The following is an 18560-nucleotide window of genomic DNA, read 5'->3' on the forward strand; positions in this document are numbered from 1 at the left end:
ATGACGGCCATGGTGTTTGAGGCCAAAAACTGCCCAACTTTGAGGGCGGTGTGCGTTGGCGCGTTGTATGATGCGTCGCATGTGGAGTTCTTCCTTTAGAATCAGCTGACAGGTCCCATAGCCTATCCCAACAATGTCGCACAAGTCGTTGATGGTACGACGTCGATCTTCGTGAATGGCCTGCCGAATCTTCGTAACATTTTCGGGCGTTGTGCTCGAAGATGGTCGTCCAGAACGCTCGTCATCATCGACAGAGGTTCGGCCATTTTTAAAACGTGAATGCCACACAAAAGTTTGTGCACGACCCATTGCGGACTCCCCAAATGCTTGTTTTAGCATTTCATAGGTTTCCGTAGCCGTTTTGGCGAGTCTTTGGCAAAATTTGATGCACACGCCATTCCGAAATCGCAGGAGGGTCGGTGTAATGCACTACCAAAACGCCCGTAACTAAGAAACAAATGCTAATTCGATGATGCCGGCTGGCACACTGATTCACTATGAATGTAGGCCGCACCCCCTAGCCGCAGAAGCTCGTACTATATCCGGTTCGCCCGCTATTGACACAGTCTGGAAACTTTCCGATCGCACCTCGTATTTGGTTAATTTACAAATCAAATGCAATTCAAAAATGGGCAACCACGAAGCGGTTACACGTATCTTACAGTAGAGGTTCAATGAAGAACAGAAATGTCTGTTAATGACTGTTCTTGAGCGCAGAGATCCTGAAATGACTATTACGCATTCTGAGGGAGTCACTGTGCAGGCAAATGGCCGTGAACACAACGTAATCGACAACACTGAGGCTGCACAGTCCACTACAGTCCTTACGGACGAAATACGAGAAGCTCAGCAGCTTAGGAAAGCAATACTTTACGAGAGACCCTCTGCCCCTTACGAAATTGCATAGTTCATTCGTTCTATTGATAACAATTTTCTGTAACCTCATTTTTTAACATTTTATGTGAGTTTTAAAAAATTATCACCACAGTCACGACAAAATCCCACCTCAGAACCCTTTCCAGAGCCATGTTACTGATCATCTTGGTGTCATCGACAGAGAAAAGCTATTTTAAAAACCAGCGTAGTATGACCCGTAAAACTGACGGTAAACGCAAACTCCATCACAGCCTCGTTTCCATTTCTTGCCACCAACGTCGCCACCGTCAGGACTTCTCAGCATCGCTGTAGATGCAAATAATAAATGTAATTGTTGAACCAAAATCCGAGAGAATCAACCAAAGAATTCGCTTAAAACCTGGAAACTGAAGGAGTTTAACATCAAACCCCCATTATCACTTAGATGTTCCGAGTGGTCTCTTCCCTTCAGCACTTCCATCCAAAATTGTGTACGCATTTATCAATTCTCAAAATTCGCCGTATGCCACGCCCGACTAGCCATACTTTATTTTACAACGCTTGGTAAAACGAACAAAGTATGAAGCTCCCCCATGTTCGCGTTCCTCCAACCTTCAACTCCTTTGAGGATCAAATCCTGCCCTAAGGACTCCGTGATCTGCCCTTAACGCGAGATTAACCTTTGTACCTATATGAAACGAGAGATTAAACAGTTTTGTATTCTTTTAATCTTTACGTTTTTTGACAACAGAAGAGAGGACAAAAATTCGTATAGTCGGCGCAGTAGTTTTTGGCCGGTGGAATTTTCAAGGGGAAGGCTGGGAGCGAGTCTCTTGTGCGATAGTATAATGCTGGCTGCACCGAGGAGCCCAAACAAAAGAAATACGCTGACCGTGCCACCTCAGGTACACAGACTAGGCCCGTCCGCCAGCTCCACTAGTTTCTCCACCGGCCAAAAACTACGTGGCTACAAGCAGTCCCCGAATTTAGTCTCATTTGTCACAGCCGATCTAAAAAATCCAAACTCTTGCCACATTTCGAAACGATTTCCTGGCTTCCTTTTCAAAATGGTTTTGTCCTGTTGTCTGAGGGCGAGACATAAACACTGGCATCCTCTGAATTTAATGCCAGACCAACTTCCTCGTTGCATCCGATAGAGTTTGTGTGCGTGGACCAGAAGCTGATGCGTCCCATCCAATTCCAACACCTCTTCATTCGAGCGGGGGGGGGGGGGGGGGGCAATTGCTGATGGAGTACTCTAGACCAGTGGTATTCAACCTTTTTTGTTCGCGTACCCCCAGATATAATTTCTCTTCAACTTTGTACCCCCAAAGTTGTTGGTGTTTAATTCAAGTTATACATAGTATATAATCTACACCTAAAATAAATTACATTACTGATTATTCAGTGTTTATCATAAAATAGTATTATTTTTTTAAAATTTCACGTACCCCCTAAGATGTCTTCGCGTACCCTAGGTTGAATACCACTGATCTAAACCGAAGTTGGACAACTGAGATGTTAAAGCACCTCCTTGTTTCAAACCCAATTTCAATAGAAAATTACTGGGCACATGGGTTCACCCAGCCTCCTGTCCAGTTGGTATCAAGGTCATTTATCCGGAGGAGGCCAGAAGGGGCGACGAACACACACCCACACACAGCGTCGATCTCAAGAACAAGTAGAGGTCATACTTGAAGACACTGTGATAATGCCAACTGCACGCTTGTCGATCTGTTGAACTGTTTATAATTGCTGAAATAAGCAGTAACAAGCACACGCTATCAGTCAGCAGGTCGAACGGAACCCTACGTAAGCCTTGTAGAGGTCGGAACACGTTGGTAACTGCGATAAAGTGACACTTAGAATCGTCAATTTAAGGGGACACAGTGGTGATCGTCTTTTACAGGTACCGCCCTAACAAAGGTCCCAGGAGCACTAATTAGTCACTTCGTGCCCTAAATAATAAATAGTTCATGCCGGTGGCCCAAATAATCAAATTATCAACAGGACCAAATGAAATTCGAACAATTTCAGAGATTAAACATAAGAGGATTATGAATACTAACTGAAGCCTAACACGTAATTTAACTCTGTTATTCCGAATGTCGCGTTAATTTACATTACAGGCCCCCAGACAAAAATGTTCATACGGACAACGTGCCCTCACTGAACACGGGGAATTAAACATTGCAGGAGTGTGGTAACCTCGTGCTAAGCTTCGTGGAAACCAGGCGTTTGAAAACGCACCTGGGACAAGCACTGTGATTCTGGAAAAATCGGTGAACACCTGTTTCAACCAGCAAACGTCTATAACTAATATCAAATGCGGCTAGCTCCGTGCTCGCATACTGGAATCGTACGCAGTTAGTCACGCGATCGAATCCTGACCGAGTCGGAACTTTTCCACAACTGTAAAGAATTATCAATCCTAACAAAAGATTTATATGTTTCGCAGCTCTGTAAGCGAACATCATTTCGCCATGTTGGCATTACCGGGTGTAGGACCAAAAAAAAAAGGCTGGAAAGATGTACTCTATGGAGTATTCTACCATTCCAGAGGTATTCTTCAAGGAACGTGACGTAGGTCGCTTGCAATATAACCCGGGGAGACTGTTGAGCAACGGCTACCAACAACCTCCTTTTGGCCACTGATGCACGAATGCAATCAAGAGGATAGCGCTGTACGATGATGTTCCAACAACCAATGACCTCGGTTCCAGTACAGTTCTCTTTGAAACTACAAATCCTCGCCGAAGAGCGTTCTCAAAATACACGCACAAACATCAAATCAAAAACGAGGAAAACAATCGATTGTAGCAAAGTAAATCTTTCCCATGTTCTTAAGAAACTGTGACGTGGCATTTCTTACCTGAATATGATGTACGTACACGGAGAACTCACCCTCACGTTACGACAGATATACACTTCGTAAATGGAAGAACCGAATACCACAGACAAGAAAGGTTAAGTTACTGTCTTAAAGGAATGCACAAAACGCAAACTACTCGTAACAGACTTCAACAACTGCTGTAAATTGCAGACCCAAACAGACTGTAAAACTGTCGACATGTCGGAACAAGCTTCACCATTGAATCGGAGGCACAGAAGGAAAATTAACAATTTTCGTAACTTCACAACAGCGACCTTCACATTCAACAAATAAAGCGGACTTCAACGTAATTCGCAGGGAGGAGAATAATTACAAATTACTTCAAATGCCACTAACAGACATATTATAAATGCGTACAGCAAAGAGGGAGACGCAGATGGAAGATTACTGAACGTCCAGGTTTCTGAATAAACGGATAATTTCTGGACCGGCTTTGCTTTTCAAGGATTCAAGCATCGAACACGAATGTCCGGCGTGCTACATGCCCACATAATCTGCTTTGGTGTCTATCAAGGATGGGGGCTCTGCTCTGCTCTGCTCACAGTATGAGCAGTGCGCATGAGCAGAAAGGAACGAATAATGTGGAGCAGAATGTTATCCGTAGTAAATTGACGCAGACAATATGACGTGTAAGACGTCAACACTGGATACTGGGAACGACCAGTGCCTGAGCACTGCCCAACTTTTCGTTGGCTTGATCTATAGACATTCGGTAGGACTCCTTGGACGAGGGATCGGCCCGTCGCAAGGTCTCTACCTGTACACAGGACAACGCGGACAAACATCCATGGCTTGAGTGGAATTCGAACCCACGGTTCCAGCGACCAAGGCCCACGCCTCAGACCGCGCGGACCCAAGATGTCAACAAGCGGGATCACTTGGCTCAGTGCGAAACCATCAGTTCATAAACACGGGCATACAAGTAACAATCCAAGATTCTAGACCTGCAAACTAAATGGGGGTGAATTATCTGCCCATTTACTCCCCTCGTAGGTACGATTCGTTCTGGATGTTAAATCAAAGAGAAAAATTCTTTCTTCCAACAGTAATCATCTATCCCAAAACCTGACTGACTTTTCCTGCCTCAACAGTTAGTGTTTAACGGCCACCTCGAAATTAAATGGAAGAAAGTGCGTTTTGACTGGAGCGACTGGATAAAACCACGTATATTCCGGTCTCGGACAGAGTTTCGTAACCGGTTATAGCAGTACGCGCAGCGGGAACCAGCAGGACGACCTGTGTTGCGCTGCTGTTTCACACCTGGTAGCAAACAAATCGATTCCCAAACTCTGCCCTTTTCATCGCAGGTGAATTTCATACAGCCCCTTCGTTACCTGCCAGAGGGTCCTGTCCCTGCAAAACACAGCGATGTAGCCTCAGGCTCGACGTGCCCTGCCTCTTACTTCGATACACGTAAACTTGGAAACATTTGCTACACGCCACGGCGTCCTTACACACTGATTCGTTTGACAGGAGACGAACTTTGCCGAATTTGGTCCAGACGTCGCTCACACACCGGCCCCCAGGCCTCGAGTGATGCTGCAATAAGGTCTCTACGACTGCCTGGCCCGACAAGAGGAGCGAGCGAATTTCATCCTTACCGGCACTCACACTGGCCATCGCACGCGTATTACACTACCATTTCAAAGACTGCACCGTAACTGGGGTGTCAGCTGTCTTGTAATGGACAGTGAAAGAAAATTTCGTGGCAAATGTGCTTTACTATTTCAAAACACTAACAGCACTCGAATTTTGCACAAAAGAGACAAGGCTCTTCCCATGAAAACCACCACCGATGTGGTTCAGAGCTTTTCTGGTGGGGAAACGGAAGTGTTTTCAAGACACACGTGTTCTGTGATAAAGGTGATCAATGCGCAGATCGATTTGCGCAGCCCGCTTCGCCGTTCCACACACGTCCGTCATACACGTTCCGCCACACTGTACTACGTGGCAGTCCGCACATATCCGCGCTGCAGATGTTTCACCGCTCAAGGTTATCCGCTCATTGCCTGCCCGCAACGCGTTGTTGCCACATCGCACAGCGGGAAAAACATTCTCGAGGGGGCGGGGGGGTGTACCCCCCAATGAACTAATAATATAACGAACCAAACTTTAATGCCGGCAAAACTGATTTTAGTTTGTTTTGCCTGATAACCTCACTCTAATGTCTGCACCACAGAGAATTCTCACTCTAAATATAAAATATTTTCGATTTTTATTTTTGTGATTACATCATTAACAAATGTGAAAATCCATCCAGCTCGTAAGGCAGACCGACAACATGTTACGGTTCTGTTTGGGGCCTCGCATAGAAACATGGGTGTACATATTTTTCTGTAAAAATTTGTCGCTACGTAAATTGAAAAACAACTGATATCATAAAACAAGCCTTGTAAATGTCAAAAGTATTTTGCAGTATTTTTGCTGTGAGCAGCTGTAGGTCGGGCACACTCAAGAACGTCAAGTCAACAACTAGAATGCACCTTGCTGATGAGCACCTGCGAGAACGCATACAAATCTCAAGAACAGAAATTAAAACGAGCTAGCAAGAAATTACTACAGCAAAATCAATGCCAATTGCCCGTCTTGAATTTTGTTAAAATTACCAAGCAACGGTATAAGATAAACTAAAATCAATTTTAAACAAATTATCAACAAGTTTTAAAAAATCGTCCTCATTAAAGCCTTACGACTCAAAAGTCGATTAAGCAAGGATGAATGTAACCCTGAGAGTATAAAAAGTTCAGAACCCTAGGTTTAGATAAGATATCTCAGCTCGCAAATCCACGATTCTCGAAAACAGATGACACTAGTCGAACTTACCCTCACTGGGTCCCAGCCTAAAAGGAAAGAGAACATAACGATGCTACAAAGCTACAAACCCTGAAGATGGAGGCGGATTGTTTCTCCGAAACGTTGGAGAACATCCACTAGCGTACACGGCGCCACCAACCCAGAGTGCCACGACGTGATCATACGACGTCGTGAGAACATCAAATCCTCCAATGCAAGAACGAACTCCAGGATTTAGCAACGACTGATTTTTGTTACTACGCAACGTAATGTCATTGTTTCATTCAATACGTTTTTGAACGTTTTAAATTTTACAGCAGACTTTCTAAATTAATCCTAAATTCAAATTTAATCCAGATAGAACACCGTTAATGAAGAATCTACTGTATGCTGATTAAAATTACTTACAATGAAACCTAGTTCCGAAACAGCCTTCAGTAACCAACAAATATTAAAATAAAATATAATCTAGCCCAGTGCATGTGATGAGCAAACTTTTATTTTATTAAGGCCAATTTTAAGTGCCAGGACCGACCAATGTGGACCGCAAGCCAAATGTTATGACTGAAAGTCTTCAACAAAATCTTACATTAAGCTTTTCAGGGACAAAAGTTATTTGTTTTAAATCAATGAAAAATGTTGTCATGACCTTTAAGACTTAAAGTTTTCTCTCGAATGCCGGAAGATTGTCAGAGACAAGCGTTTCTTAGCTACCAAGTTCTCAGCATCTCTGAATTCTTCTACAACATTTGAACTTTCGCTACAAACAGAAGCCAACTGAATGCAAACAAAGACAGAATATACAGTCCACCTACTTTTAAATTTACGATCGAGATCAAAAATTACATCGGCCATACAAGGACACAGGAATTTGTTAAAAACTCAATGGTAATCAATGGCACCGCCCTCCAGTTTCATGCCTCAGAAGCTTCTTCAATACGTTCATCCGTGCTTACAGCGACACGTGTACCCTCTGTTAAGAGCTCTTGGCTTATTATCCCTTCGTAATCATTATTCAGTTTCCATAAAAATAGTAATGGGCTATGTATTATTTTGTGCTAACTCACTGAGTACAAAACGCTCTTCCCGAAATTCTCTTTGAAAACAAACAGCAATACAAGATAAAAATCTGATAACATTAAAGAAATACGTAATACATTCTGATGAAAATCGTACTCAGATTATGGAGTGTCAAATGACATGCCTAGATATAATATGGAAGAAAAGAGTAGTGGCCGACTTTATGGTGAGCATTTACTTGGAGGTACTGAGGAACACAACATCTCAGTGAGGACACCGAATCTTCGGGCCGAAATTTGGACGCGGGAGAAAAAGTGATAGTGGAACCACGGTTCCGGAGAATTTGACGTAAATACGTCTATACGGAAAGGAAGTTTATATATTGGCTTTATTCTAAATATTTCCTTTATACCCGCTTTACAATTGAGATAAGTTTGATTAAGACTTTGCTTATTTAACTTGAATTAGTTACGCTTAAGATGGATCTGTGGTAGATGAATGCAATGTAAAGTAATGTAATGTAATGTAACGTTTCCTACGTAACAACAACGCCGAGTAAACTGATGATGTTTCCAAGGTAACATAACAATGAAGTTACACTTTTTCGTTCCACTTTTTTCCGAATGACATTGACCCTAAAATATAGACGTATTTACGTCAAAAGTAGGCCGAGGGAAATCACGAGATCAGGGATTTCATAATTACTACGTCTTATTAATTAGTTTTAAAACGATCAAATCAAAGGACGGCGAGATATTTAGTACGAACGGGAGATACAGCGTTGATGGCAGAGTAAATGAAGGCGGGTCTTAAACCCGATAAAAGGGAGGAGCGTGAATTCGACTTCCTCAGAGTCGAGGTCAATGGCGAGTTCATCTGAAAGCACCAACGAACCTTTTCATTCCGTAAAAGACGGGAAATTTGTCCAACTGAGCGACTATCAGCCTATAAAAACGACTACGCTACCTGAAGTTAATTAATAGGCATCTAACGTGTAGACTTCTGACGTATTTTCTATTGTGGTGGTCACAGAAGAAACTTCTGTGTAAATCTTCGATCGTTCCAACTTGGCTTTCGGGTTTTTATATTCTGACATGCAACAGATGTGTGCAGTTTTCAGCAATAAAAAACAGTTTAATTGCATTCAATGTAATGCTCAAAAATAATGCTGATGAGGAAGATGCTTTCGTACTAATTAAATTTCGATTATTAACTAATCTCGATTTATAGTCGCAAGTCTATCTCGGTTTCGATTTTGAACCAACCAATGGCAATCACTCCATGTTATAGAGATATAATTTCAGTATTCGCCTGGATATACTGAGGAAAACCATGGAAAAAGTAGTCAGAACCTCCTGTGCACTACTCTGGTTTCAAACACAGATACCTGCAGAATAAAATTACCTCTGACCTAACCCATTCGATCATAATGACATTTTGGGCTCAGTAAAGTCAACGAATAGAATAAGTCTGCAATATTTCCAGAACTGCGTGTCATTAACATGCAATTTCAAGTTGATCTCGGATTTTGTTTGTTCTTGTGTGATTCGTACAAGACATCTGGTGGTGAAGATGTCGGCTGCGGTTATGAAACACAACACCTGTTTCTGGCTGAATGCGTAGTCAGCTTCTGCGCAAATCTAGAAAAAGTCTCACTGACACATAAGAGCTGGTAAGTGTAACCCAGTTTACGACATTAAAAATGTTTTTCGTAAGTACGATTTGAGATTTTTCACGGCGGTGAGTCCGAAGATGGCTGCCTTCTGGGTTGTCGCGTCGTGTAGTCAGCTCCATCATCGCCCTCATGTTCTTCTCCTTCGCGTTGTCACAAATGCGAAATTATTCCAATTTTGTTTTGTTTGCGCGCAGAATGTCCATCGTGCCTCAAATTTCCCAAAGATGTAGTGAATAATGAATAGGATCTGGGAAAACGCGATTGTGGCCTAATTTAAGGTACTATCGCAGCATCTACCTGGAGGGACTGAGGAAAACCACAAAACACCAGTCAGGATAGCCGGTCTCCGTGCCGAAATTTGAGTGCGGTACCTCCCGAATACGAACTGAGAGTGTCAAATGCTCGACCACGACGATCAAAAACTGGAAAAACCTGGGGGGGTGAGGGGGTGGGAGGTATTTGAAAAAGCAATGGCCACACTGCAGTTTTATGCTCAGGAGAACAACTGCGCATTTATGAGAACGAAGAAAATAACATGTATCTCTACCTGAGGAGATGCGTGGACCTATGACCCCGACATCTGACGTCACCGCGCACAAAAACAGCACAGCACAACATGGCGAAGAGCACATCGAACTGCCAAACAATGATCTAACGTGAACAGCGCCACAGAAAAGTCCGGAAGTTGTCTCTTTCCATTCGAGATAACCAATTTCTTTCTTACACCACTGTCTTAAAATTATAAGAACACAAATCTTTCTAATAAATATACGTGAATTTCATTGTAGATTACGTCTGCGTCCCGCACAACACACACTAATATAATATAATTCGGAGTAACAGCGACAATTTCTGAAATCAGCATGAAGCAACTGACCTTTGTAACGAATAGGCTTTGCCAATTTTTAAATTCGTGCCTCAACAATGGAAGGTCATCTGACGCCACTGCACACTGGCAACCATTACTAAAACAACCAACCAGATGGCTTACCGAACCGGAACGTTCATCACCTAACTAACCAAAGCCCTCCACCGGACCCTGTCCTGGGCCAACAAAATCCTATCTCCCATAGATTCCGCCTGAGATTATCCTCCCATCTACGTCTAGGTCTCCCCAGCGGTCTCTTCCCCTCAGGCTTCCCAACTAATACTCGGTGCACACCTATTGTACCATCCATGCGTGCTACATGCCCAACCAATCTATTACTAAAACAACAGACAGCAAAAACGTGAACCATCACGTGGCAAGAGACCACATACAAAACTGCAGGTAAAGTTGTATTGTTGCGTATTTAACCTTCGGACAGCAGACGAGGGCGACTTCACTTAATGGCAGCACGCAATCCCGGAATTTAATTTAATTTTAATTTCTCCGTGAATGCAGGGCATTCCCTGTTGCCGATTATAATCTTCTGCATCCTGACGAAGACACAGGAACATACGTGCCAAGCAGATTTTTTGAACGATGAGTTTCTTTGAGAACGCTAAAAATGTTCCATTTGTGAGCTTCACTTACAGAACGTGTTCTACAGCAGTGGTATTCAACCTCTTTTGTTCGCGTACCCCCAGATATAATTTCTCTTCAACTTTGTACCCCCAAAGTTGTTGGTGTATAATTCAAGTTATACATAGTATATAATCTACATCTAAAATAAATTAAATAAATTACATCCAAAATAATGTAATAAATAATAAGTTTTAAATGAGAAAAATGAAAATCAAGCTATTAAATAACAAATACATTATTGCCTTTTTTTTATTTAGTGTTCTGTCTGACGACAGGTTCATATGAACAGGATCCTTCCATCCTTTTCTCAGACTGAGACCTGTTCATATACGTTCTTGGCAGATGATCCAGAAGTGGTTTGCCATTGCCTTCTTCTGTGTGTGAATGGAGTAATTGTTGGGATGCCACGGAGGAAAACTCCGTGTTGCCTAGACCACGGCCTTGCCTAACACAAGTTATAAATTCGGGCACCGCCGGGAATCGAACCCGAGACCCCAGGATTAACAAGGCCAGCGTTCTAACCGCTAGACCACCGTGCCTATCATATAAAAAATAATAAATGAATAAAGGCATTTTAGCAAAGCAAACTAATATGTTTAAATATTTCATCAATTATTAATTAATGTGTTTCAGACCTGTTAATGAGATGATTTGAGCTTGTTTCTGCCGCCCAGATTAGAATTACATAAAGGAGAGAGAGGGAGAGAGAGAGAAATCGCGTTCCCAAATCGAATGTCCTTACGTCCGGTTCTCCTGTGGCTAACCCGAAATCTGGCCCTGATTATTCAGTGTTTATCATAAAATAATATATTTTTTTAAATTTCACGTACCCCCTAAGATGTCTTCGCGTACCCTCGGGGGTACGCGTACCCCAGGTTGAATACCACTGTTCTACACGTCCGATACCAACCAAAATTCAATTTGTCCGGAAATCTTAGTTTAGGTCCCAAATACACATTAAATCGGCCCGTAGTTTCGAAAGCGCATCATGCTGACGGAAGGTTATGACCTCTTTATAAATGCGTTCTCTTTATTGATTTCGTGGAAATATCGCATAAAACGCCAGTCATAAGAACTGCAGCTACTTCGTTTCTCACGCTGTTTAAAAGAGAACGAAACCTGTCCACCTATTTTGAAGAAAATAACCGGTTAGTGTACGAAAAACAATTTTAACATCGTTGGATGAACACAATATCAATTTCCCGTACGTTAAAACAAAGAAAACTGCAAGTTAACACGTAATAACGCGAGGCGCCTGTTCTAAGTAGACCGTTCTCCATTCCAACACTAGAAAAATGTAAATAAATTGAGAGCCAACGTAACGTAAAAAATTCAAATTCACTTGGGCAAAGTACACTGAGACGACAAAGTTAAAATTATATTCCTGCAGTCCTCTTCATAAAAAGAACAAAGGTTCAACTAAACTGCTACACTCTGATTTATGGGTAAGAACAAAGAAATTGACACTTTCGTGGGTAAGGCTTTATCATACTAGAGAAATCCCTAGATTTCTGCTGGGGGTGGGGGAGCGCCTTCACAGACAGTGCCCCCCTCCCCCTCTCTCATGACCTATCATACCGCCACTCGCTTTGTAACCGCTGCGCAACGTTACACACATGCATGCACTCCCGCCTTACCGAGCAGTTTCTCCAGCAGACTCTTGCCCGCCAAGTCAAAAATGTCCCTGTCTCGACTCGTGAGGATATCCAACACGGCGCGCGAGGTCGGGTCCCGCCCGGGCTTGCTCGTGTTCTTGGCCTCCCACTTGAGGTAGGTCCACTTCTTGCGGACGTCGCTCTCGGTCCGGACTATACCCTCGACGGTGGACACCACCTTGGCGACCTCCATCCACGCCTGGGCCCAGCCCTGGCCACCGGCTACCCCGAAAAGCACGGTTTCTCGGTGCTTCCGAACGCTGTTCAAGAGAACCTCAACTTCGCGCGCCGTAAAGTTCGTTTTGCGCGGCTTCGCCAGGGGCACATCGCCGCCACCGCAACTCATCTTGCGCGGCTTAAGCATCACTTCACTTTCGGGCTTCCGTGGCTTCACCATGGCAACACAGGTCTGCGTTTCTTACAGACGGCAATCGCACAGCACGAAACTGTTGACTGGGACCGATACTAGTGCACATCACACGACACGCACATCTTATTTTCCGTGACAAAATCAATACTCACACTCACTCACTCACATAGTAAAATAAAAAAACAAGCCGTCCTCAGCAAGCAGCCGTTGAATGCAGCAAGATTCACACAAATAATGGAACAGCCAGCCACTGACTTCCATCCCCTTCCCCGCACCCGCGGGTTCGGCTCGTTTCGCGCCCTCTCTCGACAGCGCTCCAGACAACTAACCGGTCGTTGCCCGGGGGGGGAGGGATCGGGTCAAATGCAGCCGCGTTGCCAAATTTAACGCGTTAACTCGTGCGTTCCCAAGACAGCGGCTGCCGCAGGAAGAAAACGGAGAGATTAAGCACGACATACCACCCGTTGCCATGTTTAAGCTGCAATACAGCAAACTCGGTTGCTGTAGACAACAAATATTTGCAACAAATCAAGACGCCTTAATATCATCCTATGAAATTTGACGAGGGCGGACGAGCGGGGAGGGGCACATGGATCAATATTTTCAAAACAGGTAAAAAAAAAAATGGCTGGCGGTTAGAAGCGGGGAAGGAGAATTATGACACTTGGGGAAGCGAAATTTTAGGCGCCGACTGGTGGGTGTTTCTGGAAGTGAATTCTTGGGCTGCACACGCAGTTCCCACCACTCGCTCGTCAGTCTCGCAGTCTCTGGCGGACTACTGTCGTCAGGCGCCTCTTGCCACTTGGAAACAATTCTCGTTTTCAAATTTAAACCACGATCTGAACTACAAGCAACTTCTAAAACGCATCCTCGATAAATATAGCGTCACGCTCTCAACCTTCTAAAAGTCTACTTACCCAACACAACTGGGAATTTCATTAAATAACTAAAAACTGAAATCGAAAATTGTTGCCGAACTAAATTAATGTAGTACAAAATTATACACCGAAAAGTGACCAGCTATTTACGCATCGCTCTCTTGCGTGCAAATGAAAACAAAGCGATACCTACGGGCAAATTTCCCGCAACCGCGTGCGTGGTGAACGGATTCTGACGAAAAATTGTACAAGACCTCGCCCAACTATTGCACTGATGTGCACCCCACACGTGAAAAAGAAAAGTGACATTCCGAAATAACCGAATAGCAATAGAAAAAAAGATAGACCTGTGTAAAAAGTTGTCAGTGGAACCACGGTTCCGGAGAATTTGACGTAAATACGTCTACACGGAAAGGAAGTTTATACATTGGCTTTATTCTAAATATTTCCTTTATACATGCTTTACAATTCACATAAGTTTGATTAAGACTTTGCTTATTTAACTTGAATTAGTTACGCTTAAGATGGGTCTGTGGTAGCTGAATTTAATGTTTTATAGGTAACAACAATCCCGAGTAAACAGATGACGTTTTCTAGGTAACATAACAATGAAGCTACACTTTTTCGTAACACATTTTTGCCAAATGACCCTTCCTTATAGACGTATTTACGTCAAAAATGTACATGTAAATTCCCTATTCGCGGTGGAGGTCCGACAATACATCAAGCCATGGTCCGCCTCTTTACGGAATCGTAAGACGTTGCATGGCAACGTCTTATGAAGTTCTGAAACCGTTCTGTTTTCCCTACCTGACGCTGCTAGCAATGTAAATGGAGATGCAAAGCTTTGAAACAGGAATAATACGCAGTTCATCACAAAGGGTACATGCATAAGTGTCAAGAGTCAACGCTTTATTCGCGACCAAGTACCCAAAGTAGTTTTGTAAGTTGTCTTTCTCAGAAGGAACCAGGAACACGAATTTCTGAGATATTAAAATATACGAGGTGCGATCGGAAGGTTTCAAGACTGCGCGTATAAAAACCCGTACACTTATCTCAGGTATTAAATTCATCCATCACCCTCGAAGTAGTTCCCCTGGGAGTGAACACAACGATCCCAGCGCCGCTGCCAAGCCTGGAAGCATCCCTGGAAATCTTTCTTTGTCAGCCTGTCAAGCACCATCTGCGATTCTGCCTCAATCTCTTCTATCATCTCAAATCTCCTTCCCTTTAGCTGAATTTTCATCTTTGGGAAGAGGAAGAAGTCACACGGCGAATAAGGAGGGTGCGGGATGACGGCCATGGTGTTTGAGGCAAAAAACTGCCGAACTTTGAGGGCGGTGTGCGCTGGCGCATTGTCATGATGCGTCGCATGTGGAGTTCTTCCTTTAGAATCAGCTGACAGGTCCCATAGCCTATCCCAACAATGTCGCACAAGTCGTTGATGGTACGACGTCGATCTTCGTGAATGGCCTGCCGAATCTTCGTAACATTTTCGGGCGTTGTGCTCGAAGATGGTCGTCCAGAACGCTCGTCATCATCGACAGAGGTTCGGCCATTTTTAAAACGTGAATGCCACACAAAAGTTTGTGCACGACCCATTGCGGACTCCCCAAATGCTTGCTTTAGCATTTCATAGGTTTCCGTAGCCGTTTTGGCGAGTCTTTGGCAAAATTTGATGCACACGCCATTCCGAAATCGCAGGAGGGTCGGTGTAATGCACTACCAAAACGCCCGTAACTAAGAAACAAATGCTAATTCGATGATGCCGGCTGGCACACTGATTCACTATGAATGTCGGCCGCACCCCCTAGCGGCAGAAGCTCGTACTACATCCGGTTCGCCCTCTATTGACACAGTCTTGAAACTTTCCGATCGCACCTCGTATGTGCCACATGTCAGGTTCGTCTTAATAAATATGGCGAGTAAACAATACGAGGCTCCTCATTATGCAATACTTTAACCCAATTGAAAGTGAAAACTATAGGAACCGAGAAGAATAATATTGTATTTACAACCTATTACTTCAAGACAGTAGTGCATTTCCTGTTTACATTACACAACAAACCGATACTGGTCCAAGATGTCTTGCTGCAAGAACCATATTTACGAATACAGTACAACCCCTCTATAACGCGGTTCCGAATATAACGCGGGTATCTCATGTCCCCCATAGTTCACCCAAAAAGAAAGTGCATCAATTATCCTTCAGACAGAACTCAAGATTCGTTTCTTAACATGTACCGTTATATTACCTACGAAGTAGCGATAATTTTTGTGCATACTGTACTTTTATTCAGAAGCCTTTATTTATATACTGTACGTTGTACTATGACTCATAACGTATTGAAGTGTACTGAACTGATTATGTAAAAGTGTATAAATAGCGTGTACATAGAGTTTGTTTGTAAATAAAAAATACAGTACAGTAGTGCGGTATATTAAAATGCGAGCCAAATTAATTATTTATTACTTTTTCCGTAAAAATCAATTGTACCGATTTTTCCGATGCACTCCCGTAATAACGCGGGTTTACCCCTGTCCCCCCGCGACCCGCGTTACAGCGGGGTTGTACTGTACACTGAATTGTAAAACCCCTATATATTAAATCTTGTCCGTCTAATCACAATAATTCTTATTAAATATTATTGTATTTGAATTATTTATCGTTTTGAAGCTTTATATAATTATATACACCTGAGGATGGTTCTTTTAGGAACTGAAACATGTCGTGAAACATGGAAAATGATGGTCTAATGTAAATCGAATATTTCGATAAAGAACATCATTTAATATTTTAAATATTCTAAATGTTAATTATTGTAATATTTTAATATTTAATAAGAATTATTGTGATTAGACGGACAAGATTTAATATATACTTATTATATCACAATATGACGCAACTTTACCTTCTTGTAAAACCCCTGTTAAGTTCATTTACTATTATTATATGACGGTACCAGTTCTGCTTTGCCATAAGGCGCGTCTGTGCGATATAATGAGAGTGGACGAAACTGGCAGAAAATTATACGGAACACATATGAATTATATATCAGTTACATAATTATGAAATTTAGTAAACCATTCTCTTTGCTTGGTATTTTCACATCCTTCTAGTAGCACAAAACATCTTTAACCCTTTGAAGCCGAAGATCGTCTGAATATTATTTATGAATTCAGTCCGTACCGCGAAGAAAACACTACACATCACCATTACGAAAATCAGATGGTTAACCCTTTGAAGTCGAAGCTCGTCTTCATAATATTTACGAATCCAGACCTTACCGCGAAGAAAACACTTCACTCAACCATTAGAAGTCGAATCAGGCGGTACCACATAAGATTTAACCAAAGAACATCCCGGTCAAAGCCTTAACGATGGAACACGATATTGGCACAGTCTGCTCTATGGGACCAAGGTCACACGAACATCCCGGCTGGATGCAAAGTCTCACTGTTGTTTATTTGGTTCGCATCAGCGCCATGTCCAACTAGCGGGTAACACAGAAACGTTCAGTGTAAACATGCACAGGAAATGGAATACCGCTGTTGGGCACAGGAGACACTAAACACGAGACTGTAACAAACCGCCAAGCAGACACTTTCTTATTGAGCGACTAGGATCAGTTCTGTTCTTTGTTGGTGTTGTTCAACGACGCCATTTTTCACACAGAAACTCTGCGTCAAACACGATGTTCAGGTGCAGGAAATGACACGTTTTGCAAACAAGGAAACTGAAACACTAATACGTTTTCTGAGTTAGATTCAAGGACAAATGGAATTTTGTTTGTAGTGATATTCCATATTAAGTATCATATTCTTCAATGGACCAAAGTTCTTTACCAATAACAAATATTCAGATAGATTTAAGCTTTCTATGGCATTTCAAACTAGCTGCTTACGTTGTTTTGCTATTTGTAGTGTTCTGTCTGACGACAGGTCCGTATGAACAGGATCCTTCCATCCTTTTCTCGGACTGGGACCTGTTCATATACGTTCTTGGCAGATGATCCATTGCCTTCTTCTGTGTGTGAATGGAGTAATTGTTGGGATGCCACGCAGAAACCGGCGATGCCCCCGGAGGAAAACTCCGTGTTGCCTAGACCACGGCCTTGCCCAACACAAGTTATAAATTCGGGCACCGCCGGGAATCGAACCCGAGACCCCAGGATTACAAAGCCAGCGTTCTAACCGCTAGACCACCGTTGTTGTTGCTTACGTTGTACACACGTTATAACTTCTAAAATGAAAAACTGTCTACAGAAGTGCCTACTTTCTGCAATATGCAAATTGTATCCCAAACACTGCACATCTCGTGCAGAAAACGTCATCAATATCCAGCAAGTAATGGGAGACGATCTTTTAGAAACTGCAAATGGGCAACATCATTAACATCTTTCGTAATTATATTTCTTAAAACACACACACAGATTTGAATTCAAGGACCTTCTGATTTTAAATATTCGAATACTTTTTTCTCATTCAGTAAGAACAGATTTTGTCGTGGCTTTAAAACGGATGCAGTATTCAATACAATTTATTACAAGAAGCAACATCCTTCTTAAACACGACTGTACTCCAGCCGGCATCGCCACCCGCGGATATAAACTGCGAGCCTCGCTCCGCCAACGAGAACTACAAAGCAGAAAACCAGGAGCCTGATATCAATCAAAGTTCCCCCGATTTCTCCGTAAATACTCCACGCAGTACAGCTGCCAGTTGAACTCGATGGTGAAGCCGTCTTCCTCGTCGATGGCAGCGAGTACTTGATACACTCTGGAGACTACTTTGAAGGTCGCTAGTCTTAACGTAAGAATTCTGATTTAACTCGCATCGAATTTTTTAATGTTTTTAATCACAATTGAATTTTTCGAGGATTAAAGAATGAAAAAAAGGTCATTCCGTAACACC

At 42.8% G+C, this 18560-nt stretch overlaps 1 protein-coding gene across 8 annotated transcripts in view; it reads right to left on the minus strand.

Annotated features, from left to right (window-relative positions):
* Positions 1–18560, minus strand: part of LOC110829301 (uncharacterized) — an 82659-nt gene that overhangs the window by 22605 nt on the left and 41494 nt on the right. The window contains exon 1 of one of the 8 annotated variants that reach the window (XM_087345158.1): positions 12381–13002. The exons of the other annotated variants lie outside the window; for them this stretch is intronic. Coding sequence (XP_087201284.1) covers positions 12381–12795 — 415 coding nt within the window. The 5' untranslated portion in view covers positions 12796–13002. Of the gene's footprint in view, positions 1–12380; positions 13003–18560 lie in introns of those variants that run through there. 8 annotated transcript variants of the gene reach the window in all.

This window comes from Zootermopsis nevadensis, unplaced genomic scaffold (genome assembly GCF_977971745.1).
Source record: "Zootermopsis nevadensis isolate Lab colony 2312 unplaced genomic scaffold, Znev_1.0 Znev_ptg000008l, whole genome shotgun sequence".
Classification (NCBI taxonomy): Eukaryota; Metazoa; Arthropoda; class Insecta; order Blattodea; family Termopsidae; genus Zootermopsis; species Zootermopsis nevadensis.